Source organism: Halichoeres trimaculatus, unplaced genomic scaffold (assembly GCF_033239565.1).
Source record: "Halichoeres trimaculatus isolate MK-OKI-2021-1 unplaced genomic scaffold, fHalTri1.1 fHalTri1_scaffold_4, whole genome shotgun sequence".
NCBI lineage: Eukaryota > Metazoa > Chordata > Actinopteri > Labriformes > Labridae > Halichoeres > Halichoeres trimaculatus.
In genome coordinates, this window is record NW_027437182.1 from 21,941,216 (window position 1) to 21,967,722 (window position 26,507).

At 43.0% G+C, this 26,507-nt stretch overlaps 1 protein-coding gene across 2 annotated transcripts; it reads right to left on the reverse strand.

Annotated features, from left to right (window-relative positions):
• Window positions 1-377: 377 nt before the first annotated feature.
• Window positions 378-25,026, reverse strand: LOC141788849 (importin-13-like). 2 transcript variants are annotated; one of them, XM_074667957.1, is made up of 23 exons: window positions 24,917-25,025; window positions 24,434-24,514; window positions 18,032-18,157; window positions 17,275-17,631; window positions 15,449-15,702; window positions 12,865-13,005; window positions 11,970-12,111; window positions 11,716-11,882; window positions 11,503-11,620; window positions 11,159-11,306; window positions 10,729-10,910; window positions 10,275-10,301; window positions 9,964-10,098; window positions 9,050-9,202; window positions 7,224-7,304; window positions 6,981-7,118; window positions 6,799-6,895; window positions 5,107-5,159; window positions 2,228-2,294; window positions 2,048-2,106; window positions 1,831-1,920; window positions 1,457-1,638; window positions 378-1,193 (listed from the first exon to the last, which is right to left on the reverse strand). In XM_074667957.1, exons 2-23 carry the CDS (start codon window positions 24,494-24,496, stop codon window positions 1,097-1,099), a joined length of 2,877 nt encoding a protein of 958 aa, XP_074524058.1. In that variant the 5' UTR covers window positions 24,497-24,514; window positions 24,917-25,025; the 3' UTR covers window positions 378-1,096. The 2 variants fall into 2 exon arrangements, 1 of the variants encoding a protein (XP_074524058.1); XR_012598168.1 differs by lacking the exons at window positions 378-1,193; window positions 1,457-1,638; window positions 5,107-5,159 and having other exon boundaries at window positions 1,842-1,920; window positions 24,917-25,026.
• Between the last annotated feature and the right edge of the window lie 1,481 nt (window positions 25,027-26,507).

Consider the following 26,507-nt stretch of genomic DNA (forward strand, 5'->3'; position numbering starts at 1 on the left):
ACAATGTACATATCAGCCCCCCTTCAGCTCTTTCTGTTACAAACTTTGAGCTCAGGCTGACCCGGGGTCAGTGAACGTCCCTCAGTCTGCCCCCCTCCCTCCCAGAACACACACACATGCTACATGTCTGCAGGCACCGCGGGTCACACAGAAGGATTAGACTGAGATAAAGTGAGACAGAGTGAGGATGATGAGGATGATGAAGGTGATTGAACCTCTCATGCAGAATGGTGCAGGAGAGGCAGTCGGTAACAGATCAATGAGTCTGATCGATGATCAGCACAGGCTGGTGGCTCCAGGTGGTGAAATGTGTCTGAACACCTGATCGCTCTGATCACAGGTGTGTGTTGAGGTGAATGGGGGAAGTTTGGGATGTGAACGTAGGTCCATAATAAGTGCACTGAACAGGTTGAGTCACACTCACACAAACTCAAACACACATCTCTCACGCACTCACACAGGTATGAACACACACACACTCAAATACACAGAAGTGTATAACTGTTAATATGCACAACTTGATTAATATTTTTGCACGGTTACAGATTATTTGTCCTCCAAACACTCCGCTGCTTTAAATGCATCTGACCCCCTTCGCCAACCTGTCACTCAGGTGTCACTCAGGACACCCCAACCCCACCCCCCACAGTTTGAGTGCTGGAGGAGAGCACACAGAGTCTCTGCTCACTCTGAAGGCATTTATAATAAAAGAACAGCGTCACAGACATGTTATGATATTTATATCATGTTGGTCCTTTTCTTCACATCAGCAGCAGACTGAAACACCTTCCGTCTATATGCGTTTACATAAACATTATATAATCATTTCTCATATTATGTCAAGTAGCTACGTACAACACCACTACCATTTCATATGCTAATCACCAGGAAACAGCCGAGAACCACGGACAGATCTAGAGAAGGGCAGCATGCTGGGAGCGCTGCTCTTTGACGAGGAGGATGAGGAGAAGGAGAGAGAGGAAGAAATAAACGGAGAGCCTCTGATGATCTGGCGGTCTGGATGGTTCCGGGTGTTTTTTCGATACAATCGGGTCATGTGATCTTCTCTGATACTTTGAGGTGTGGTTCAGGTGTGTCAGTACTCGGCAGCATACTCTGTCCCGTGGAGTCCTCTGCACAGCAGCGTGAACTCCTTCACGATGTCCTTCACCCTCCTCTTGTTGACGCGCTCTCTGAGGGGCGGAGCCAGAGAGGACAGGGTCAGTTTATTTGTCTCTTCAGTAACAGTGGCTCATTGGTTTTCACAGACATTAATAATAATAACGCTGAATGAATAATACACGCAGGACAGTGTCAGCAAAGAATGCATCCAAATGTGTTCCAGTGTGAAAGGACGTGGTATGTTTATGTGTTGATCTGTACGTTAAGCGGAGGGGGAGGCTGAGGATCCTCTCATTACGGGGCCTCAGTTTTGGGTGAGTGTGTGAGCTGTTACCTGAGGATCTGCTGGGAGAAGTTCTCCTTTTGTTCTGTTGTGATTCGCGATGACGGGAAACCTGCAGGCTGCAGCGCCTCCTTCAGCCACACGGCGAGCAGCGAGAAACAGTGTTTGTTGAGACTGAACAACACCTCTGCAAACTGATCCATGAGACTCCGAGAAGCCCCGCCCCCGATACCCTGCAGAGGGAGAAGAGAGGAAATATCAGGGACTCTGAGAGCTAGAAAGAGAGCCTCTACGTACAGTCATCCTCTGGACAGTGAAAGACAAACATTAGAGATTACGATTTTTTAGCACAACAAAGCAAACTAAGATGTTTGACACAATCATAGTAAGAGGAGAGGAGACAGAGAGGTGGCATGGTGTCTCACCTCTAGCAAGGCGGTGATTAGAAGCTTCCCGTCTTCCTGCACGACTCGAGCCAGTGGAGGAACATCTGAGCAGTGTGGCAACAGCTCAGTCTGCAGAGATGCACAGACAGCCAGCTCATTTCAAAGACTCAGAAACCTGTCTGTATGCAGGTGAGTGTATTCCTGTGTGTGCATGAGTGTGTATTCCTGTGAGAGTGTGTGTTTCTGTGACACTCACAAAGAACAGGCACGTTGACTTGACAGTCGGAGCTTCGGGAAACTTGAGTGACAGAACTCCTGGAAGAGAAACATCAATAAAGAACATTCACACTCTGTACTCTTTACTGTGACTGTGAGTACATGTGTGTGCGTTAAAGTGTGCGTGTGGATACTTGTGTGTGTATGTGTGTGCACTCACCACAGTGAAAAACTGCTTTCACATCCAGACTCTCAGATAAAAACAGATCTGGTTTGCGTTTCAGGGCCTGTAAGCAGAAAGAGACGTCAAACACAGACTGTTTCTGTGGAGCTGAACCGTGTACTGCTGCATATAAACTTCAGATACTGCAGCCACAAATACTGCATGAACAGATAATGAGCAGTAACTGATAATGCAGGAACAGAGGCTACATTAACAGGTACTGCAGTAACAGATGTTACAGTAACCAGTATTGCATTTGAAGAACTACATTAAAGGACTACAGAAAGAGATACTGCAGTAAGAGTTCCCGCTCAGCCTGGTAGGTGGATCTGACAGCAGCAGTACTCTGAGGACTGATCAGCCTACCAGACTGCAGTTTGTGTAAAAGTCAAACAGAGATGCTCCGATGATTGGCTCAGCAGGTTCAATGAACAAATATTAAAAATCAAACTCAAGTCAAACTGAAGGTAATGATGGTTTTCTTTTGGAAACATTACTTTTCCTTGTTTCTGGTCTGGATTGAATATGCAACAGAAGTGTGTAATAATAACATGTGCAGATAACGAGAAATACAAAGAATCTCATAATAATGAACTCATCGAGGATGGAGGAGAGAGGGAGAGAGATGGAGGTCAGATCTATCCAAAGATAGAAAACAAAGCAAGAAGAATGAAGACAAAAAGATCAAACAGAAGAGCCATCAGCCAATTTGTCTCCACTGATTAATATTAACTGAATATTAATTCATTTGGGCTCTGATTGGCTCTGGGCTGGAATGACTTCAGAGGAGGACTAAGCAGTCACCTGAAACCACCTGGTTATCACCTGACATTAAGAGTGAGTCTCTCAAACCGTCACACAGCACTGTGATGATACACCTCTAAGCTGTGCTTTAACACTAACCCACTGACTGTGCCGCAGTATGGAAGCACAGGAGGAAATACACGTGATTGAAAAACTCAGAGTTAAAGGGATGCTGTTTGGACAAGCGATGGGAAGATCAGAGAGTGGCAGATGGTTCACCACAGCATGTGCCAGTAGTTTAGCAGCATGTGTCTTGACCATACGGTGGTCAGTGGCATGCGCCGAATCGCTGATGGCGAGATTGGAGTGCCGCTTCCAACAGTGTCCATCCCTTTTCTAGCTGCTCAGTGAGGGAGGACGAATACCTAATAGCTAAATGAAATCATGATGTGAAATTGTGAACACTCCATGTTTGCCCCTATGATGCATAATAAAATCAACAGTGGTCTTATTACACATTTTTTATATTGACAGATACAGCTTTTATCCTTAATGACAACTTCAGTTCAACGTTGTGATGTAAATACATTAATATAAAAAATTATCACACTTCTCTCCATTTAAAGAATGCATAATTAGCTCTAATTGGACAGAAAAGTTATTTCATCTTTGCTGATACAACAAGTCAACTGGATCTAATCCCGTCTTAAAGTTGGGTCTTTGCAGACAGCTCAACAGTAAATACAGTCTGGAGCTATCTTAACATAACATTTGTTATATATGAATATGTATGTAAATATATATTGTATATGTAAATAAAGATTAATTGATCATCAATTGGCACATTCCCACTAGTGGCAGAGCATTACCCACTGTGCATACTGCTGAACTTCCAGCACATGCAGCGTTAACATGCTATGACAAACCATCGATCACTTTGCAGTCTTGGTGCTGCCCATTAAGCCTTCTGCTGTGCTTCTTTAATTACCTCCAAGTAGAGGAACGTGTATGGAATGCATCTGAGAATAATGCAAAACAAACAGGCTCCCTTATGGCAGAGGAGAGCCCAAATATTCCCCTTATCTCAGAGTTTGGGTCAAATTGTTGAAATAAGCCAGAGCTGGCCCCATTTACAGATGTTGTTAGTCTAGTTTTTTTTTGCTTGTTTTCTCAACAAAGAATCTCAGCTTAAAAAAAAAAGAACTTTCCTTTTAACACTCTTGTCACAGAGGGATTGAAACATCCTCAGGATGCTGCTGATGTTTCTCCCAAAGTGGAGAAAGATCTGTAAAAGAGAAAACTCCAAATAGAAGCTCCGAACTGGCTTACTTTAACTCTTCATGAATAATCTATAAAGGTACAAATTATCATTTAATTACAAACCAGAATACATAGCACCTTGATTACGTCCACAGCTCGCAGTCTAAATCTGAGCATTTGACACTTTTTAGACTGCACTTCTCAGACTGGATGTACTTCTGAGTGTTTTTCGAGTGCTCATACACCTGGGAAATGAGCCAACAGATGATGCTGCATTAAGTGGAGCTGCTGCAGGGTTGCTGCAGAGTGACAACAGCATCACTGGGTAGAGATTTAATGATACGTTTCATGATGCTGAACCAACTTATGTAAAAGCATCAGAGGAGTCTGCCTCATAAAACCTTTCATCATCACGCTTTTATTTTTCTCTTTTTACAGCTTACAACTGTCTTGTTTTTTTTTTTAAATAGGCATTTATTTTGAAAAGAGGCAAAATGTACAAGATCTTAGTTATTGGAATGAATACAACACATAAAAAAGGTTTAACATTAAAAATGTTGTTTTTCATGTGTTAGCGCCCCTGAGCAGATGAAGCTCTTTGTTAACTGTTGCGTCTCAGGTGTGGAGACACTACTGGGTGCTCATACTTAAACGAGTGTCTCAGTGTGTTTTTGGAGCGTCTGTGGTGAGGTGACTGTTAGAATCCAAGTGTTTGACTCAACTTTGTTTCAAACACTACCCTCATGTTTCATTCCACCGCCTCGCCTGTCAGTAACTCAGAAGGAGAGGAAGAGGAGGGAGGACAGGACAGAGAAAGAAAGGAAGAGAGAGAGAGAAACCCAAAGTGAATGAAATAAGAAACAAAAACACACCTGAGCTTGGAGTTGCATAAATGAATCAACAATATCAGGATGATCCCTGGGTCCTAAAATATAATAAAGATGAAACTTAAGAAATCATAAGAGAAGAAGAATAATATACAAACAGCAACTGAACAGATTCAACAGTCATGTGGAAATAAAAGAGAACTCAAAAATATTTCATTGAAATAATTCACACGTGAGTAAGGAACGAAGTGGGGAGGGGGCGAGGGGCGAGGGGGGCATATGAAGCTTTGGCAGAGTCAGAACAGACCAACCAAAAGAAAACAGGCAGAAGACAAAGACATGAGTCCGTCTGGAGAGAAACAAAGAAAGAAGTAACGAGAGAAAAAGAACAAACCTAAACAAAGAAAAGTGGGTTTGGAGTGGGAACCCAGGAGGCACCTCTGTTACTGTGACACTACCCCAGAACCCAACCATACCCCACAAGCGTGAATGAACCTCCCAGACCTCCTCACCTCGAGGCACGCGTCAAACAACAACCAACATGAGTCCTGTCAAACAGGTGCCTCAGAGGGAAGGTCCTGAAGACGGTCCAATCAGAGCTGAAGCCTCTTTTTCACATGCACTCCTGAGTTCTCTAGAAATTTTCCAAAGTTGTTTGTTCACACATCCCTCAAAGCAAAGTTTGCTATGCAAATTAAAAGGCAAAATTAAATATCTGTCTTCTCATATCCTGTCTTCCCACAGACTGGCCGCAAATAATCCAGGTAAAGTCGTGATGAATTTCTGGCTGTTTGCATTCACACATGCAGCTCACATAGCTATTTTCAGGAAGTTCTTAGGCAGGAGCAACACACGTGTGGATACAGCCTAGTATCCCCTCACTTTAAACATAAACCCATAAACTTCTCAGAAAAGATGAGGATCAGGATCAGAATCAGGACCTTTCTTGGGGTGAATTGAAACAACAGAACTTTTTAAAGTTAAACAGAAAAAGACTCTTGACTGTTTTTTGTTTCTGTTCAGCTCATGGTTTAATGAGTTTTTCCAAGAGAAAACCAAAAGAAATCATCTGTGGTTGGCACCCAGCCAGACTGTTCCCACACTCCAAACAAGTTTCCTGCTCAGTTGCCCCCAGAGCATGCTCAGAGGACCCTGAATATCCCTGACACCGTATGGTTAAGAGAAACCTGCTTAGAAAATAAAGGAGTTTAGAGGAAGGAGGAAGAGAAGCAGCCATCACTGAACCAGACAAAGCAGGAGACAATAGCAGGAGGGGAGACAACACAAAGGGAGGGGGGAGGAATGGGGGAGGCAGGGAGAGAGCTGCAACAGAGACCCTAACCCGGTGTACTGGAATACATCATTTTAATCAGTTAAAGTGGAAACTGATTAAAACTTAACCTAAAACAGCACCAGTATTTTTTCATAAACTCTGAAACATAAAACATTAACATTTAACAAAGACTGTGACTGACAAAGAAAACAAAGAAACATGAAAGTGATTCAATCTCTAATCAGACCGCTTAATGCTTCTGCTTTCAGTGACCTCTGACCTCTCATGTTCAGGTCAGTGACCTCTGACCTCTCTAGTTCTTTATAATAATAATAATGACAGTTTAATCATCTTAACATTTTAACTCAAAACGAAACTTCACCTGGTGCACCTGCTCAGGAGTACGACTGTAAATAAAAAACCTGATTACAAAAGTGAAGCCCCACCCACTTTAGACCTCCTACCTTGCTGGAAGATGGACAGTGTTACTGTGGTAACTAGCTCAAACAGAGCTTTGATCGGGGGGAAGTGGTCTGTCTCACTCGCAAAGATGTGGACCATCTGAAAACACAGGACTGGGATCAGGATCGCTGCACGATACTTAAAACATAAAACTCGTGAGTGAGACTGTAAATGTGTGTGCTACCTGTCGTGTGAGGTCGAGGGCGGAGCTCTGAGGGATGGTGCTGTACATCTGTCCCAACATGTCGCTGAGCTGAGAAACCATTGGTGCAAAGTCATGCAGAAGGGTCTTAACCGACTTCTCGAAGATCGCACACACCGCCTGAGAGACACCATGAGATAACATCAGATCATTACATCACACCTGATCATGTGACTGGTGTATCCAACAGAAGTAACAACAAGTGATCCCCCGCTGATGACTCACCTCTACTACCTGCGAGTCATTGAGCCACTTACTGAGCACGCTCTGTATGAGAGCGAACACCTGCTGCAAAACCACCACCACCTGCAAACACATGAATGAAAACACACTTACACAAAGTGAATATGTTAATTACTAAAGTTAATGTTGTAATTGTAATTAACACCTCTTAAGTTAGGGAAATAAAATATCATGATGAAGATTAGTATTCCAGAGCATTACAGGACGATTGTCGTTTCTTGATAATCAGTGTGGCAGATTTGTGTTTCAATGTAAATGTTTGCTTTAGAGCAGATTGTTAGTTGCTCTTGTATGCAGATATTTGTTCATATGTTTGTGGAGAGAGATAAATTATCCTCAGAATATCAAAGATGTGAGCCAGGATGAATTAGACAGAATTATACAAATTCCCCACAGCAGAACAAATTGCTACTTATACACAAGGCATGTTCAACTAGACTGAGTTTAAAAGTTTCTTTTAAAACAGGAAGTCACCCAAGAACCACTGTTTGTTCTGACCAACTATTGCCAGTATTCTACATTTTGTTTAGCACTTTTTCAAATATGCATCTCCTGTTTTTTTCTTCTCATTGTTGCTTGCATTCACAGTTAGATACATAATGCACGGCTGTAAATGTCATGAATTACAAAATCAAGAATATCCACAAAAAAAACTATTAAATCATATATTACACCTTTACAAGTAAAATTAACCAACCCATGACCTTAAATTTAAATATTTAGTTGAAACCCTTCTATGATGTTCGGGTCAAATCAGACCTATTTACAACTTCATTCAAACATAAAAAAAATATTTTTCCTCTGATCGCCTCAAGGTCTTATGATATCCTCCACACCAGGCATTTGAACATATAAAATTGCTGATCACCACTTTCATTGAATTTTGACTGGTCCAATCAACTTTGAAACACCTGTGGTGTTCCCAGAAAATGAATGGGTAATACTACATTATGTTCATCCATTAGATGAGAAAACATCCATGCAGAAACACACACATCCACAACCACCACCCCCTCTACCCTCACGCACACACACACACACATTTAGGCTGAAGAATTAGATGTCAATTATGGGAACCTGTCTCTCTCTTGCACGCTTGTGTGCCTATCCCTCCACATGAACCACTTTCCAAACTAATGCATCATATCTGTTCAAAGGCACATCAAACAAAACAATTAAGTGTTTGTTTCTGTAACATGTCACTTTTCCGCGCTTATGTGCCTATTCCTCCACGGGAACCACACTTTCCAGACTGAACAATGCATCACATCTTTTCACAGACACCCTCATAATCTTACATTTAAAAACTTGGTCCGTTTGGATAATTCTTCTAATGTTCAGTGTCAATTTTTTGTATATTGACTACATTCATAAATATTCACTATGAGTTGGAGACATTGTTTACATCATTGGAAGGGTGTTAAATAAAATCTGGTGATGATTATGCTTGAATGATGTTTTTTGTGTTAATATAGGGTGTTAAATAAAATCTGGTGATGATTATGCTTGAATGATGTTTTTTGTGTTAATATAAAAGAAGTTAAACCAGACCAGTCAAATTTGACCGGGAACATCAAAGTAAGGGGGGTGACACGAACATAATACAAGGGTTAAGGACCCTTCCCCCTGTGTCACTGCAGTGGATTGTGTTCCTCCTGCTGCTGCTCTCCATACAGACTGCTTTCCTGCAGCCTGCTGATCTGTGATTGATCAATACTAAAGAGGATAACATTCATCATTTTAATGATAGTCCCAGTGTTTGTCCTTTGACCCCGACCCCACCCCTTCCTGTGGTGACTAATACTGACTGGGTTGGGTCCGGGTGGAGGCGGTGTTGTTTTGACAGGTGGGGCTGATCCGTCAGCTGATTCGTCGTCCTGCTTGCTGATGTCAAGCGTGGTGAAGAGGTTGGACAGCAGCCCCAGTATGTGGATGATTGCCAACTTATTGGACGGATTCGGCTGAAAGGAAAAAAAATAATCTGTTTATTTTCTACAATGCAACAGAGTGAATCTGTACTGTTCAATTACAGTGTAGTGACTGATGGAAACAATGATTCACAGTGTGATCCAGTTTGAAAACACAGATCCCCAATAATTTAAGAAAGTTTGATGCTGCTGTAAACGGGGAACAATCGTACTTTTATCAGTTTGAGTAAATTTTCCTCCACTCATGTCAGACCATGGTCAGGTTTTTCCACCAGGGGGCACCTTTTGTCTGCTGCAGACACATCCTGATCTGATAGTCTGATGTAATGCTCAAACATCATAGAGCCAGACTGGGAGCAAGAAGAAAGCAAGGAGAGGAGGACAGAGATAATACGCATGTTTGTTTGTGTGTGTGTGTGTGTGTGTGTGTGTGGAAGTGCGTGTCCATGATTACCAATCACAGATCTTTAGCTGTCAGAAATCCTCAAGGTTCATTTGACATCATGAGACTCTGCAGCAGCTCAAACTGAAGCAGAATGATTGACCTACTGTAACTATGTTTGTGTGTGTGTGTTTGTATGCATGATTGTGTTTTTGTCTGTGGTTATGTGTGTGTGCCTGTGTGCAAGTGCATGAGTCAGTCGCCTGTGGTCAGATCCAATCTGGTCCTGCAGAGAAATGTTCCTCTGCAGTGACACCACGCAGACTCATGGCCTGTTCCTACTGGCTATAGTCCAGCAGTGTGTATTTATTTGTGTGTGTGTGTGAGTGTGTGTGTGTATGTGTTTGTGTACCGTCTCATCTGCCAGTTTCTCCAGCTGCTGGATGTATGGTGTGATAAGGGAGTGCAGGTTTCTTAAGATCTCCTCCACAGGCAGGGCAGAGAGCAAGAAGCCGAGCGCCTGCATCAGCCACATACACTGACTGGTCTGCAAGACAAGAGGACAAGAGGACAGCGTCACTGACAGAAAACACACACACACACACACACACACACACACACACACACACACACACACACACACACACACACACACACACACACACACACACACAGATCATCTGAATTTCAGCTAAGTGTCAGGATGTAAAAACTAACACCAACCTTGTGGATCTGCTTGATGAGCACCTCCTGCAGAGACAAACAGAGAATCACAGACGCCTTTAGACTCAAAGAAAAACTAAAATTACTCAAAGAATCTTCTAAAAATAACCAAAATATTACAGTCCGAGTTATTTCTGGAAAGTAGGAACATCTTTAAAGTGCAAAACACTTCATCAGAAGTTTAACAATAGACTTCACTCATGTTACAGAACAGTCACAGTAGTTTTTTCACACATTTGAGAGTGGAAGTAACTCAGTTTGTGTTCCTACTTTGGAGAATAATAAAGGATTTTATTCAGAGAACTAATACGTGGATGGTGATCGAATATTCTTCAGCAGGCCAGCCAGGTATCACCTATTTTAAAATCAATGCATGGTGAGCAGGTGGTGAATTAGCAGGTATGTGAACCAGAATCTGAACAAGGTGAGCAGTTTATTTTTGGTTTATTCTTACCTGGGATACAGCCACTATATTTGAGGCATATGGAGGAAGGTCGTATTTACACTCTCGACAAATCTTCTTCAGTGTTGAAACAGAGGAAACGGATAGATCAGGGTTTCCTAAAGCCTGCAGCACCAGAGGCAACACGCTGCTGAGCATCACGGGGTGATCAGCCAACCACTCTGCCAGTGCACCTGAAGGAGGGAACAGGTAATTGTGATAACTCTGCATTACTAAGTCTACCTTTTAATCAATGGCTGTTTTCAAAAATGGAAGAAAAAAACAAAAGCTAAAAAACTTCATGCACCAGTTGTGTGCATCATAAATCTGTTAACAATAAGCAGACATTATGAGCTACCCTGCAGTCAAAATGTCTCTCTGTAAAACTAATAATTCATTTCATTCAGTTTAACTTTGAATCCATGTGTTTATGTTTTCTGACCGATGGTAAACATGACGGTGTCGGCTAGCTGCACGTTGTTGATGGTGATTCTGGGAATGAGTCCAATCAGGCCGGGGATGACGTCAGAATAATTCACATCGATGGTTTCTGCGATGGACTGGAAGCCGTACAGTAAAGCTTCTGTGTGCTGTCAAAGAGAAATGATCACAAGTTTGGGTTAAAAAATGTTCTTCATGGATGGTAAGAAAAAACAAAATGCTTGTTTAAACATTTTATCATGTTTTATAAAAATATCCATGTTTCAGTGATGGGGCTCCTTTAGATGTTTAGGCCTGGATTTTTACCAAGAGTCTAAACGTCCTTCACTCAGAAGACAGATGTACCTGCCAAGATGTCGGCTGCTCATTGGTCAACAGTCTGCCCAGCTTATCATAGAGGTTACTCAGAAGCTCCGCCCCTAACATCTCATACACGTACATAAGAGTGTCTGAGATATCCACCCTGAAAACACAAGAACACGCTCATTGAGCATGCACCAGACTTCTGCGATTCTTCTCACTATATTATTGCATCATGAGAAACACAAACACACACACCTGTAGATCCTAAACTGCTCCTTCTCATCAGAGGACCACGACTCGTACTCCTGGTCTGTAGGGAACTGAGCTTTGTTCAGCAGGACATCCACCAGCTGGAAATACACAGGTCTGTAGACCTGCAGGTAGATCACCTGTTTCTCTGACTCAAAGGACATGATCTCATCCTGAGGAGGAGGAAGAACACAAACACCATAGTCACCTTATCATGTGTTTGGTTTAATTATGATGCTGGTTCATAGATTCAGATTTACCTGCAGTGTGTACCAGAAGGTGAGTGTGAGCGAGCTGGTGGTCTCGTTGACCGGGTAGTGACCCGGGATGCCTGTACAGAACATGATCATGTTGACTAACGCCAGGAAGCTCTGCCAGTGATCCACCTGCTCGAGCAGGGTCCTGCAGACACACAGGTTAGAGAGAGAGAGGAAGTATGTAGACTATGTTATCATTGACACCATGGACAGAAACCAGAACAGTCTGATCAATACACGTCAATAACAGTAAACAAGTAACATTTCTATTTTAGAAGTTTGTGGTTTTTCTCTGACAAATACTGTAGTTTATGTGTTTCATCACAAAGTGTTGAGTTTCATCTAACACTGAATAAAGAGAATAAGCTGACATCATTCTCCCACTGACATACACCCCCTCAGTCAGACGGAGTGGTGAAACATCCTGCGACATGGCTGCTTTCAGGAGCAGGAGTGATGAAACAGGAATAAAACAGACGGATATCCTCTCAAATTAAACACAGCTGGACTCGACAAAGAGCCAGAGATACAGCAAACGCAGATATGTAGGCATAAATCAGGTTTTATGGCATTTAAATGGACCTGATTTTAAAGCTGAGAGGGTACACAAAGCAAAGCTTGAGGCCATACAAAAGCCTAGACACTTAGTGGTACTTTAAGATGAGGTTCTTTGGCGAAATAAAGATGACAAGGACACATTTTCTTTACAAAGTTTCTATGTGCTTTCTCACTTATAGAGATAAGCAAGTTTGCCTTTAAGAGCCAATACTACTCAACATGCTCTGTTTAGTTTGCACAACTTTCTGACACTCAGCGGGGCAACTGCAAAGACCCCTGCCATCCATGATGTCAGGTGATTAGTCTCTATAATCACACACACACACATACACACACAAACCTGGAGTGGTTCTCTCCCAGTGTGACTGCGATGCGACAGATACCATGGCAGGTCTCCATGTCTCCGCTCTGAACCGCCTCCCTCAGTTGATCCTGCAGGGCCAGAACCTGAGGAACCAGCTTCAGCAAAGTGTTCACATACCTGAGACATAAGAAAGCAGAGCAGTTTATTTTATGAAATCTACAAACAGAAACACAGAGTCCAGTTTTTGTCAGTATATGCCGCTGTTAGAGTTTGATCACTGCTGAATGAACTGACAGCTTCCAGAAAGTGTCAACTCTTTGCTGATAATCACACTCACATCACACAGTCAAGCTCTGATCCACAATAACACCCCTGACAAACTTAACAACCACATAAACCTCAAAAGCATGAAAGCTGAAAATCCCCCCACACCCCCAAACAACACAACCTGACAAACACGTACCCTTCAGTAATATGCTGAGCTGCTGTCAGAGTTTATTCTGTCTCACTCTGCTGCCTCAGCCTTAACACCCCTCAAACTGAAACACAAGACTCGCACAAGCACAGTCACACACTTGTGTGAACACACAAACATAAAAATGTACAGAGGACAGCTCCATGAGCAGGTTACTGGTCAGGGAAAACACAGAGGAAGTGGTGGAGTACCTTTTGGCCCATGCACCAATGAGGACAACATACAAGGTATGGGATCACATGGACAATTCTCCAAAAAGGAAAGAAGTTTTTAAGAAAAGGAGGAGCCTTGAGACTGTATCCATGAGGACCTAATGGATCCATGAGGACAGAGTGGATCAAAGAGGGAGAAGGGACCTTGATAATGCTGGTTAGAAAGAATGAGGGCTGTCTTGATGGGGCTAGCAGCTTCAGAGGACAGTGAGGTTTTTTTTGAGGGCTGGGGTTCACTAACCTGACACGCCAGATGAACAGTTTCATATATCCGCCACAGAAATAATTCACTAGTCTATCTGGGTAGCAGCTCTTCTGATTTGTTTTCAGAGGCGGGACTTAAAAAAAAAATCCGCAGCTGGTGATTGGACGACCGTTCTGTTTAACACACTCACCACGGACCAATCCACATCAAGCTACGGTATGATGTAGCTTATGTGAGCCGATGCTTCTAAGAAACAATAGATGAACAACTACTGAATCACGAGAAACAGCTGTGAAAAAGGCGTTAGACGACAGCTTCAGATTTTATAAATTTAACTTAAGAACCAAAGGAACGCTGACTAGTACAAAAGTCTGCTGACGTCACGTCTGCTCCCACAGCTCCCGCCTCTCTTCCCTGATTGGGCCGGTCAGAATTTAGCCGAGTGAATTTGTTGGTCATTGGAGCCTGGCAAGATGGACCTGCAGGAGTTCAGAAACTGAATCAGGCAGGTCCATCTGCTCTGCAAGGTTAGGGGTTCACGTGGATGATAGACTTTGTGAGATCAGTGAGAGTCTATTTTGGACCATTGGGAATTCCTGAGGGCATGAGAAGGATCCATGAACTTTGAACAGAAGACATTTTTTGAGTCCATCATTTGATCTAATTTGAGTCTAAAATCAATATTTCTAAAATCTAAGTCATTTCCTTTCAAAATATCACATAATCATCCCTAAAAACTGCAGTTTTATCTAAAAAAAGCAGCACTGAGTTGATACACTCTGCTCTGTTTCTGTGTGTGAGAGTAAACGTCTGACCCTGTGTGTGTGTGTGTGTGTGTGTGTGTGTGTGTGTGTGTGTGTGTGTGTGTGTGTGTGTGTGTGTGTGTGTGTGTGTGTGTGTGTGTGTGTGTGTGTGTGTGTGTGTGGTACGCTGCACTCAGCAGTTCATAATTATTTAAACAGAGAGCTGCAGATGCAGGTCATGCACTTGGAGCTGACGCAGACTGTGTGTGTGTGTGTGTGTGTGTGTGTGTGTGTGTGTGTGTGTGTGTGTGTGTGTGTGTGTGTTTGTGTGTGTGTGTGTGTGTGTGTGTGTGTGTTTGTGTGTGTGTGTGTGTGTGTGTGTTCCTCTCCCTCTCTCCTCAGAGATAACACTGTGGACTCTCCTTCTGCTCTTAAACACTTTTCCCCTGCTTACTGTCTCCTCTTAACCCCCCCGAATCTCTGATCCCCTCTGCAATTACTGCAACACCAGGAGACAGGGGGAAGAGGTTGCCTGGCAACAGAATGCAGCTGGACCAATAGCAGCCCCACAAATGACAGAGAGGGAGAGGGAGAGAGAGGGTTGAGGTAAAGCAGTATCTACAGATGCTCAGAGGAGACTGGAGTGATGCCTCCTCTTCCTCTCCACATGACGTCAGTGTGTGTGTGACTGAGTGGTGCAGAGGTTCACACCTTCCCCCCCCATCCCCCTTTGTGAGGGGGGAGCAACGGGTCTCTGCCACGTCTGAATCAGCCTGGGTATGATGACATCTTTACCCAGCTCTGTTACCATCGCAACACCAGCCAACCGACAAACACTGTTACCTCCCCCTCCCCCTTCACCTCCCCCTCATCTCACATGCCCCCCCAGTGCCCCCCCCCCACCCACCCCCTCAATATGAATCTCTCCTTCCTTCAGTTCTCTCCATCATACACATCTGTACACATCACACACATTTGCACTGACCTCTGGGAGTCAGGCTGCGACACAGCGTTAACGATGGCGTCCACAGCGAAGTCGAACAGCTCGGGGTCAGGCAGTGCACTGAAGCAGTCATGTACAAGGTCCTCGCTCTCGTTCAGGGGGACGTCCAGCAGCACCCATGACGACAAGCAGCGCAGCACGCGAGCCTTCACTGCCCCGGGGCTGTCCGTCCTCCTCAGCAGCTGCTGCAGCAACGGACACACTGACCCCCACTCTCTGCCCAGAGCCCCCCTTACCTGCAGGAGACAGGAATGAGGTCAATATGTGCCAGATTGATTTGAATAATGAGAAAACTCGCTTTACATTCCTTCTCTTAATGCAGGCATACTGAAAAATCTCAGTCTGTGCCCCCCAAAACCAGGGAACCAGAGACCGATGTACCCCTGCTGTGGAGACATACTAACAGACCAATCTAAGAACAGACAACAAAGTGACAACGAAGAAATGTGGGAAAGGGATCAAACATCTTCTGTTTGCATGTTTATCATATAATGACCCTCTGTTGTTTTTGATATTTTCACAATGATGGATCAAATGTCCAATTGTTCACAGGTTTCCTTTTTGAAGAGCATTAGAAGGCCTGTCACTATAACAAATTTTGCTAGACGATAATTTTCCAAAATATCCTTGCCGATAAACGATTTTATTGTCAATATTATTTTGATTTTTTTTCCATTTTTTCATTGATGTCATTATGATCAATGGGATGATAAAGTGAGTACACCATATCAAAAGCAAGAAACTTTAATTTCTTAAGAGTATTTAACTGTAATTAAAAGGCCAGGATCTTTTAAATAAAATAAAAAAAAAAAAAAAATAGAATAAATTTAACAAACAAGAAAGAAAAAAAAATACAATGAAAATGAAATGGACTCTCTTTTAGAAAAAAATACATGTCAATGAAAATAATTGACAAATAAAAAAATAAAATAAATAATACTAATCAAAAACAATAAAACATAGACCCTGTCTCTAAAGACAAAACAAAACTCAAAAAACAACAACACAACAATAAAAACTATAGCCTAAATAAAAGGGAGTTTATATAGTTCCTGAATTGTTTGTAACATGTACTTTTTCCCAGTCAATCCGTACTGTCTGTCAAACATTTTTAACATTTCTGGCTTTCAACCGTATTGAAGAGCTGCATTTCTTTGGCAATGTAGCTGTCTTTGAGCGCCCAACATTTGGCGCTTTGACCAAAAGCCTCAGTAAGAGCGGATTGTCAAAGAACAAGGCTCCGCTGAACCTCCCCTTCTTCTTCTTTGTCGCCACTATTTTCAAACAAATGCGACAAATCAGCTCGTTGGTGTTCATGAGCTCACATTTTGTTCATTCTGTTAAAAAACAAAATATTCCCACACTGGGACTGTGGCAGCCGGCTTAGAACCGCATCTTTCGTGCTATCACTCATATTAGCATGTGTTTCCTCCTTACCCCTCAGCTCTCTCCGTGTGTACGCGCGAGCAGCCCTGTCGCAAAAGATGCCAAAGATCGCATTTTTGACAGATGCTCACTCCGCTATAAATCCGCTAAATCCGCAATAGAACCTACGCACCCCGATGTTAGGAAAGACAGACGTAGTGAGCCATCTTCTCATTCAGCCTCTTTGGTGGAAAGAGAGGAGGAAAACAAATATGCGTGCACGTGTCAGTTTATCGAGGCTGGCAAACTTACTGAGGACGTTTTTATTTATCGTTCGGTTAATCGATTTATTGATCATCGTGACAGGCCTAAGCATTAGTGTTCCGTTTCCCACATGTTGGTAACCACTGCCTTACTGAGAGTTAGCAGACATCACTACACACCTGTCCCTTCCTGTACTGAGGCAGCCTGCTGGTCTGGAACTCTTCAGGCAGGACGGTGAGCAGCTCCAGCAGGGCGAGGCAGCGAGCCCGTCCATCCACTGCTCCCCCCTCCTCCTGGAACACTCGCACCATCTCTGCCACGGCACCGGGCCACACATCCGGCATTGTGTTGAGCGCCAGGGAGGCGAGTGCGACGCAGAGTCGGGTCAGGACCATCTTCGAACCAGTGGAGAAGCAGGCTATCTGAGAGAACAGCTGAGTCTTTAGGGACTCGTACTGATCCGAGGGGATGTCAGACCAGTACCGAGAAATCTTTGTGTGCAGAGCGCTTGCTCCAAAGTACTGGATCTCTGGGACCTGAGAGGAAGGAAACAGGAGAAACTGTGAAGTTTGTGTGTCTATGGGACTCCATGTGTGTGTCCAGTAGGGCTGCAGGATTCAGACAGAGATTACTGTTGGGCTTATTTTGATAAATATCACTGAAAGGTAGGAGCTCATGACACATTATATGACAGCTCTGAATCATTCTGGTGGGCCTGGCTGTTAATTTCAGGAGCCCTTGATTTGATATAACACAGGTTACACGTTGCGTTTGTCGTTAACCACATAATCCAGTCAATCCAGACTGTGGGAAGCAGCAGGGTCAGGGTTTAAATTCTGTTAATTATGTAGCCTCTTCTGTGTGTGTGTGTGTGTGTGTGTGTGTGTGTGTGTGTGTGTGTGTGTGTGTGTGTGTGTGTGTGTGTGTGTGGTCTACCTTCTCTGGGCTCAGGAGGGCCCAGCAGAACTGCCAGGCCTGAGGTGAGACCTGAGCCTGCATCAGCCACTTCTGCGCCAGGTTCTTGTTCTCTATGAACGGGTCATAGTAGAGCTGATGAAGAGCCTGCAGGTGAGGAAGAGGAGGAGTCAGGACTACTGTTTCTGTTACATGAGGGAAGTGTTTTCATATCTTTAAGTCTCATTGAGTTTTTTCATGTTTCAGGTCACGGCCAGTCAGGAAGAAATGGAGCAGGTGAGCTGGAGACCTGAGAGCAGAGCTTTAAGCTATCACACGCATGTACGCACATGCACACACATACACACACACATGAGGCTGAAAGAACCCGGACCAGTCAGCGCTAAAGAAAGACCTGAGCTGATCAACTGAACTGTAGCAAAAACAGAAACCAGTGAAGAGGAAGGAGCAGTTATCAAAGAAGACAGAGGATCAGACACACACACACACACACACACACACACACACACACACACACACACACACACACACACACACACACACACACACAAACACACACACACACACAAACACACACACACACACACACACACACACACACACACACACACACACACACACACACACAGTAAAGTACATCCAGCCTGCAGAGTGTCTGACAGCAAAAACATCAATTTGAGCGTCTGCTCACAACACTTCCTGCGCCCCCTCTCTCCTTGCATCCTTCTTTTCCTCCTCCTCCATCCCTTCTCTTTTTGTCTCTTCTTCCTCTCCCTCCCTACATCTCTTCATCTCCCACTCTCCCTTCTCTTCCTCCTCACTCCATCTGTGCTCCTGTTTCCTCATAATTTCTCCTATTTATACCCTCTTCTTTTTTCCCACTTTCCATCCCTCTTCCTCCTCCCTCCTTTCCTTCTCTTCATAGTTTCCCTCCTTTACTCCCTCTATTTCTTGTTCACTTTGTTCTTTCCCTTCACATTCTGTCTCTTAGTACCTCCATCCTTCACTGTTTCTCCCCAGCTCCCTTCATCTTCTCCTCCACCTTTCCTTTAATCCCGAATCTTCTTGAAATTCCTTCTCCTCCTACTTCTCCCCTTATTCCCTTCAAGTTTATCCCTTCTTCCTTTTTTTTCCTCTTCTACCCCCCTTTCTTGTCCTCCTCCCTCTTCTAGCTCCTCCTCTCTCTCCTCTGACTGATCCCCTGGTCTCCTCACTCTGTCTTCAGCATGTTTTATTCTCTCTGGGTGAGGAGGATGAGGAGCAGGGAGTTTAATGCTGATGATCAGTATAAACCTGTGTACAGCGTCACCTCCACCTGCACAGTGTGAGACTGACAGGCTGTGAGTCAGCTCTGTGTACCACAGGCAAAGATATCGCAGTTCAAACACACTCATCATTACAGCAGACCTCTGCTATCCACCACCACACTGCGCTATGTGTGTGTGTGTCTGTGTGTGTGTATTATCAAAATTCAGCACACACGTCAGACTGCTCATTTTTGCGCTGCCATCCCCTCACTGTTGTTGCCTCCACAAACCAGCTTCACCCTCCATCGCTGATAATCGGAACTAAGCCAGAAACAGACTCCACAGACTGTGAACACCTGATTGGCTGCTGGTTGTCAAAGTTCTTCAGGGGAAATTTGTTTGTTGTTTTTTATTTTTGCACCGATGTGCATCAGCCTATTTTAACACTGAGGAACCAAAGCAGCAGGGACCAAAGTCTCTGTCAAAAACCAACGTGATACTTTAACAAACTCATTACAAAGAAGACTCTGAACACCTCTGTGACCTGTTTATCAGCTATAAAAACTTCATGGACTGTGATCAGCCAACCAAAATGATCAACTCTTTCCGTTGCGACATGCGTTAAGACTCTACACCACCATTTATACAATTCTATTAATTTCAAACTCAATTAAAAGAACTTTATCTCTGAGGGGCAATTCCAGGCACATTCTAGGGCTGGGACGATATGCTAGTCTTGCGATTCAATTCTGCTACGATTTTTGGGGTGCCAATTCAATTTAAATAGGATTCTTAGATATTTAGGATTTTTGACATTTTTAAAGGAGACATATCACGCTTGTTTCTCCTTTTCACTATGCCAGACTAGGATGCCTGTAAAGCATTTCTGCCCTCAGTACAAGTCATTTAGTTCCTTAATTGCCCCACAATAGCGTTCTCAATATCCTCAGTTTAGGCCATTCTGAAGATCTTGTTGAAACGCTCCGTTTCGAGAATGACCTCCAGTAACCTTGCAACGTCACAGCCCTTTGTGCTCTGATTGGTCAGTTCTATCAGAGGGGCGGAGGGGGTAGAGCCAGGGGGCGGTTTTTGCAGCATGGCAGTATTTACAAAATCGCCACATTGAATGGGCAGACCGAGCGAGTTTGCTGTTTGCCAAAACTTCACCGTAAGGCATTGATAGCACTAATAAAATGGCAGAGTGTAGGATACGTCCTTTTGTATTGGACCCCGAGTCAGACCCGGTTCTGCAGCTCAGGAGGAAGAAAATCCACCTTGACACAGATCATCTCAGGACGCTTCAGCGTGGTGAGTCAAACCGGTACTGTAACATGCATAGTTTATACGTTTATACTCAGCTCTTGGCGGGTGTATCCCTCGGTGGCAGTTGTGTGACTAACTGACATCACAGAGGAGGAGCTGCTTTATCAGATTACTCCAATAAAAAGAAAGGATCCTCGTGTCGTCACGAAGGTCGAAATCTCGTAGCCAAATGTCAATGACCTATTTTCAGAGGCATCAAATCTCGTTCTAGGATATCAGAAAAAATACAATATCTCATTTTTTGAAAATTCAGGGGGTGAAAGGTCTTGTTATCAACTTTATTATTTTATATGTAAGTATTAAATCAGGGATCAGCATGATATGTCCCCTTTAAGTTTTGCCATGTGAAAAAGTTAAATGATGGTGATATTGTCTTCATACGATATCAGGAGGCTTATTTTCCCATAAAATGCACATAACGTGAGTCAGTGAGAAACATTTCACCCTTTGCTGGAGAAAAGTGTTAACTTTTTTTCCAATCCAGTTTATAAACAAAGACTGAAATGAAGAATTTGAATTCGAAAAAAAAAGATTTTTTTCACAAAGAATCCTGAATTTGACGTTGTCAAACAAAAAATCCTGATATATTTACTTTTGATTTTTACTCCCACCCCCAGCACCTGGAGCCGTAAACAATGTAAACAACTGAAGACAAGGTGAGAAAACAAACAGCAAACAGCATAAACAAACAGACAGCATTGCACATTAAATTTAAGTATAGTCTACCGTTTAAAATGCTAAAACAGTATACTAAATTTATGGCATCCAAAAGTACTGAAGCTATAAAACAAAACTAATCCACAGTTTTTTTTTCATCCCATAACTTCAAGTGAGCAAGAGTGCAAAAGAGCAGCAAAGGCTGAGAGGATGTGAAGAGAGGGAGCACCACTAATTAGGGATGTCCCGATCTGATACACATTTCAGTATCAGGGTCTGATATGGCTATTTTTGGAGGATGAGATAGCATTGGATTTCGTTGCATGATGTGTTTTCACATGTTTTCAGCACTGTCACGCTTTACGGCTGCTGTAAATAAAAACACATTGCAAACCTGTATGGGACTACTTCTCTTTGAAAAGCATGATAGTAAAACAGCGTCTTGAAACATTTGTAAAGTGAATGCTCCTCGAGGAGGTACAACAAATATGATTCATCATTTACAACGGAGAATGGGATTTATCAGAGAAAGGTATTGGATCGGTATCTGTAAAACATATCACGAAAAAATCAGAGTGGAAGTTGGAAAATCTGTATGGGAACATTCCTACCACTAATGAAAACCGAGTGGTGAAACATACAAACACAACATTATCATGTCTCTGTTTCACAGCATTCACACTCTGTCAATCAATCTTAAAGCTTCATGTTTCCACTATGTGTCCCTGCTCCACCTGTCACACCTGAACCGCCAACGTTTCTCATTCCTAGATTTAATATCCTCTCGGCCTCTCATACAGACCTACAAGACACACATATATCTGTTGCAGCCAGACAGAGGGACTTGGAGACAGAAGCGGCAGCAGACAGCATCTGGGCATTGCATTTTCTTATTAGAGGAGGTGTTGGACTAATTTTCAGGCTTTTCACTGTTCCTCTGAGTCTGATACCTGTGCTGTAACTTTAAGTGGCATACGATTAAAAACAATATCGACTTACCTCTTGTTAAAAAAAACTTTATTTCAGCCACTGTCTCTTTAAGGCTAAATAAGGCTGTTTGGATCCAACCCAATTTTAGAGGACAAACTTCCCATCAGCAAAGAACAGAAATATATATGTTACTTTCACAATGCTCTTCTTAGAAGACCTACCAATCAGTGATGTCACAAATTGAGGAGATTTTGTCTTCCTCTGCTTAATTTTTCATATTGAACATGTGCAGCCTGCTGTCTCATCCTGGGATTACTCCGGCACATGTTCCCCTACCTCACACACTCTGAATGGTTACGGCTGGCATCCAACATTTTAATTTCATATTTGTCTGTGAAATTTAAAGGAAATATATTTTTCTATCTTTTTAAGTCGAGAGCAGAGAGTATTGGCCTCTGCATCATGGCTGGGATGGAAATGTCACAAACAGAGCAATCATAGTGTGGAAGAGGTTTTTGTACATCAAAGTGTTATATTTTTATGGACAAATCTAATTCAATTGTCCATTTTACATCAGACGTAAATGCAGAATGAAGCTTAGTGAAAGGAAAATAATCAAACTTTTATTGCCAGGCAGATCATTTTTGAGTGAATGTGTTTGATTATGCAGTTTGTTGGCAATCCAAGCAGCTAACATTAGCTGAGTTATAGACAGCTTACAGTAGATTGTAGAGCAGACGAGTAAAGAACAACATACACATATTCATGATACAGACATAAACACTGACAATGTGCTGCTTTGTTTACTGGAGCAAACAAAGAGCTGTTTATGTGACACACACACACACACACACACACACACACAAGCTGGGCCAGGGACCATCATCTCCACCACAGTGTAACTCTCACACACACATACACACACATTCTGCTCTTTATTTCCCTCTCTCCAGCTGTCAACATCTGGGAACATGTATCACTGCTGGTATCTACATGTCTATATTAGTCTATGAACACATATAAATTTTAAATAAAGTGCCTGCAGCCTGTAGACAGTTCTCATGTGGTCTGTAATGAGTTAATGAGATCGGTGAAGGCTCTGCAGCTCTCGCTCTGTAACAGGATCTAAAGATACGCTGTCAGCTACAAAAAAATCAACATGGGGAAGCTTTAAATCACCCAAGAAGTTATAAATTTAAAGAGATTATTGATGAAAAAGATCATAAAATGAAACTTAGACTCTGTTTTAAGGTATTTTAGTTCATCTTTCCTCCAAAATTAGCTAAAAATTTGCCGACATTTTGACTGAGATATCACTGCTGACTCTGTTGCCTGCTTGAGTTCTTGCTGTTTTAATTGAGTAAATACATATAAGTGCATCCCTTAAAAAAACAACAAATAGTATGGCCCTTAATAAAGACTGAGTGGTTCGATTATTGATCAGGTATTTCTGTACAAAAATGATGGAAAACATCATCAATTATTCATGAATATCCCAGCCTCTGCACCTTAGGTCATGTGATCAATGACAGGAAATGTTTGACCACCTCTCCGCTCTCTCCCTCTCTCTCTCTCTCACATACACATATACACACAAACACACACACAACAGCAGTATCAGAACGCAAATACACTCTCAATATACTGTGTACTTCTACCACACCATCATGATGTCCACCTGCAGTGTGTCTGATCTGCCTCTTTTAGATTCTCAGTATTAGACCTGCCCCCCTCCATCTTATCACATCCACTCTGTCCCCCGACCTCCACCCCACCCCCCTTTCCCGTCTGACTCTTCTTCTCCTGCTTTCTCTCTGCTTCCCTCACTCCATCCTCCCCTTTGTCTACCACCCCACCCATCCTCGGAGACAGAGGCCGCCCAGCAGGGAATACATCACAGCAACCTGCAGCCAGTCAGCGCTGCCCAAAACACACACACACACACACACACACACACACACACACACACACACACACACACACACACACACACACACACACACACAGGACGGTGATGATGATGAAATGCGATGTGTTTGCGGAATATTTGCATCAAGCATCATTTAATGCCAGAGACACAACCTGTTCATCACTCAGGACACATTCAAATACCTCCGGACAGATGAGCTCTATGTTTGTCTGCTGGCACACTGACATCATACTCATCATCATCATCATAGAAATAAATAATGTAGATTTACCTGCTGTTGTGTTAGAACTCTGCTTTTTCTGTCTCACATACACACACATGCACACAAACACTCACCTTCTCTACGTTTTCAACGGTGAAGTCCAGGGCGGCCGGTGTTGTCCTCCCCGGTGTGTCCATGTCTCCGCGGACACGGAGCTGTCAAACGATCAGAGAGCACGTTCAGCCTCCGGTACACCTCCCGTTAACGCCAAACACGGCACCGTTTGAAACAGAAAATGGTACTCAACGAGGCAGCGTGTTCGTTAGCTGCGCAGCATCTCAACAGTAACTATGATAGTCAAGCTAACCGGTGAGCTAACATGAGCTAAATGACGCTAGCATGCAGTATAGAGAAACACTGTAGCAACAGCTAGCGCCACAATGCTAACGCCTAACAAGCTAACGTAGCAGTACATGTAAGGCTGTTTTAACACCAACAACAACCAAACGAGGCGGAAATATTCACAATTATGTCATATTCAGTGTGTGAAGTCACAACTAAAAGAAGAAAGCTCCTCGCTCAGTAAGTATGCGGGCCTAGCGGTGATATTTCCACACCTTTCAGTCTGCGTCGGTCTGAGGCGATGCTGGCAGCTCCTGCCGCTTTTCTGCCGCGGCTCCGTCACCGAGGTGCTGCTGCTGCTGCGTTCACAGTCTGTGGGAAAAACTGGTCACTCTCTCACAAGTCAATGGCCCAGGGGCGCGTACAGATCTTTAAAGTTAGGTGGCCCTCCTTGTGGTGCATGTACATGGTGTTAAATGAGTTGATACAATGTTAGATCGACCAAAACGAGAATTTCAAAATTAAAATATATCAGACGAAATCAAACCGTACCGTTTGAAGTTCTTAACGTTTGACCGAGCAGCAACCTCTGGCTGTAAGAAATGAAGACGAGGCAAGAGTGCTCAAAACTGCAGTTAGGTCTTCGTCAGAAGTAGATCTTTTTTATAGCAAAAACAGACAAACAAACAAACAAAAACAAACATGTTTACAGCTGGGTTCAAATATTGACTTCTGCTAATGAGCTAATTACACCCTGCAGGGGTACTGAATTTTTTTTTTCTAAGCTGCTGAAGATATAAAGATTACAAGTTTGTCCAAACACTGACTGAGAGGCTGTTGCTATGGAGGCTCAAAGCCCACCCTGTTTCCTATCTGGCCACTACTGATGTCACAGACACTATGCCCATTTATCAGACATACAGTCTATGAGTTGGACCAGCATAGGCCCTGCTAAGGTGCTTTTCAACCACAGGAACTTTCCTCAGGATTTAGGGACTTTTTTGCAAAACTAAACGCTTGCTGACTTTAGCAACTAGGTTCTAAATTTCATTCTGGGGCAGATGATGTACCTTGAAAAGTCCCTGTTTGTCGGGTTGCACTTTCCAGAGGTCTAAGCACTACTGAGGGGCAGCAAGTTTTTAACTCTTTAACATTTGTCGTTTTCAAGCCTGATAGTGTGAATGTGTCTCTGACAGCTCCTGGTGTTTCAGAGTGACCCTGTTAAGTGGCTCAATGGATGACTGATGGTGCTAAAGCGTTGTCTTATTTTGTCTCACATTGTCTTTTTACAAACAACCCCCCAAAAAACCCTCACCCATTGTACTGCTATATTTTATTAAGATAGTTTTAATGAGTAATGTCAGCACCAAATCATAGATCCACCCACAAACATAACCAGCGTATCTTGTCCTCATGTTATCTTTTTAACCTCAAAATTTCTTCTTGTAAATTGAGGCATGTACTAAAAGAGCAGCTCTTGAATGAAAAGATGCGCTTACACATCTGAAATAAAAATCAGTCACAAATTAATGCTGTATAAAAACTCATCTTTAAAATATCAGTGAAGGAGTAAGGTGAAACACTAATGAAAAACAAAATTATTCGCAGGCTACACAAACACAAACTGGAGGTATGTATCTCCAAATTGTTGCAAAATTTAATATTAAAAATGAAATTCAATTTCTGAGATGATCTTAAGATTTAACAATTGCCAGAAAAATCTGTATAAGGATCAAAATCCTCTAACTAAAAACACTTAAATGTCATTACGGTGTCACAGGACCAGTGTCAGAGCTACAGCACCCCCATGTGGGTTACTGTGGACATCACAAACCATTCAACTGAGGAAAAAGCAACAACAGGGAG

Excerpts from the sequence above, each read along its gene's own strand:
- LOC141788849 (XM_074667957.1), bottom strand. The coding sequence starts at position 24,496 with ATGGACACACCGGGGAGGACAACACCGGCCGCCCTGGACTTCACCGTT. Across the intron at positions 1,639-1,830 it reads TAATCACCGCCTTGCTAGAG|GGTATCGGGGGCGGGGCTTC; the intron begins GTGAGACACCAT and ends CTCCCTCTGCAG. Across the intron at positions 1,194-1,456 it reads TTCTCCCAGCAGATCCTCAG|AGAGCGCGTCAACAAGAGGA; the intron begins GTAACAGCTCAC and ends TCCGCCCCTCAG.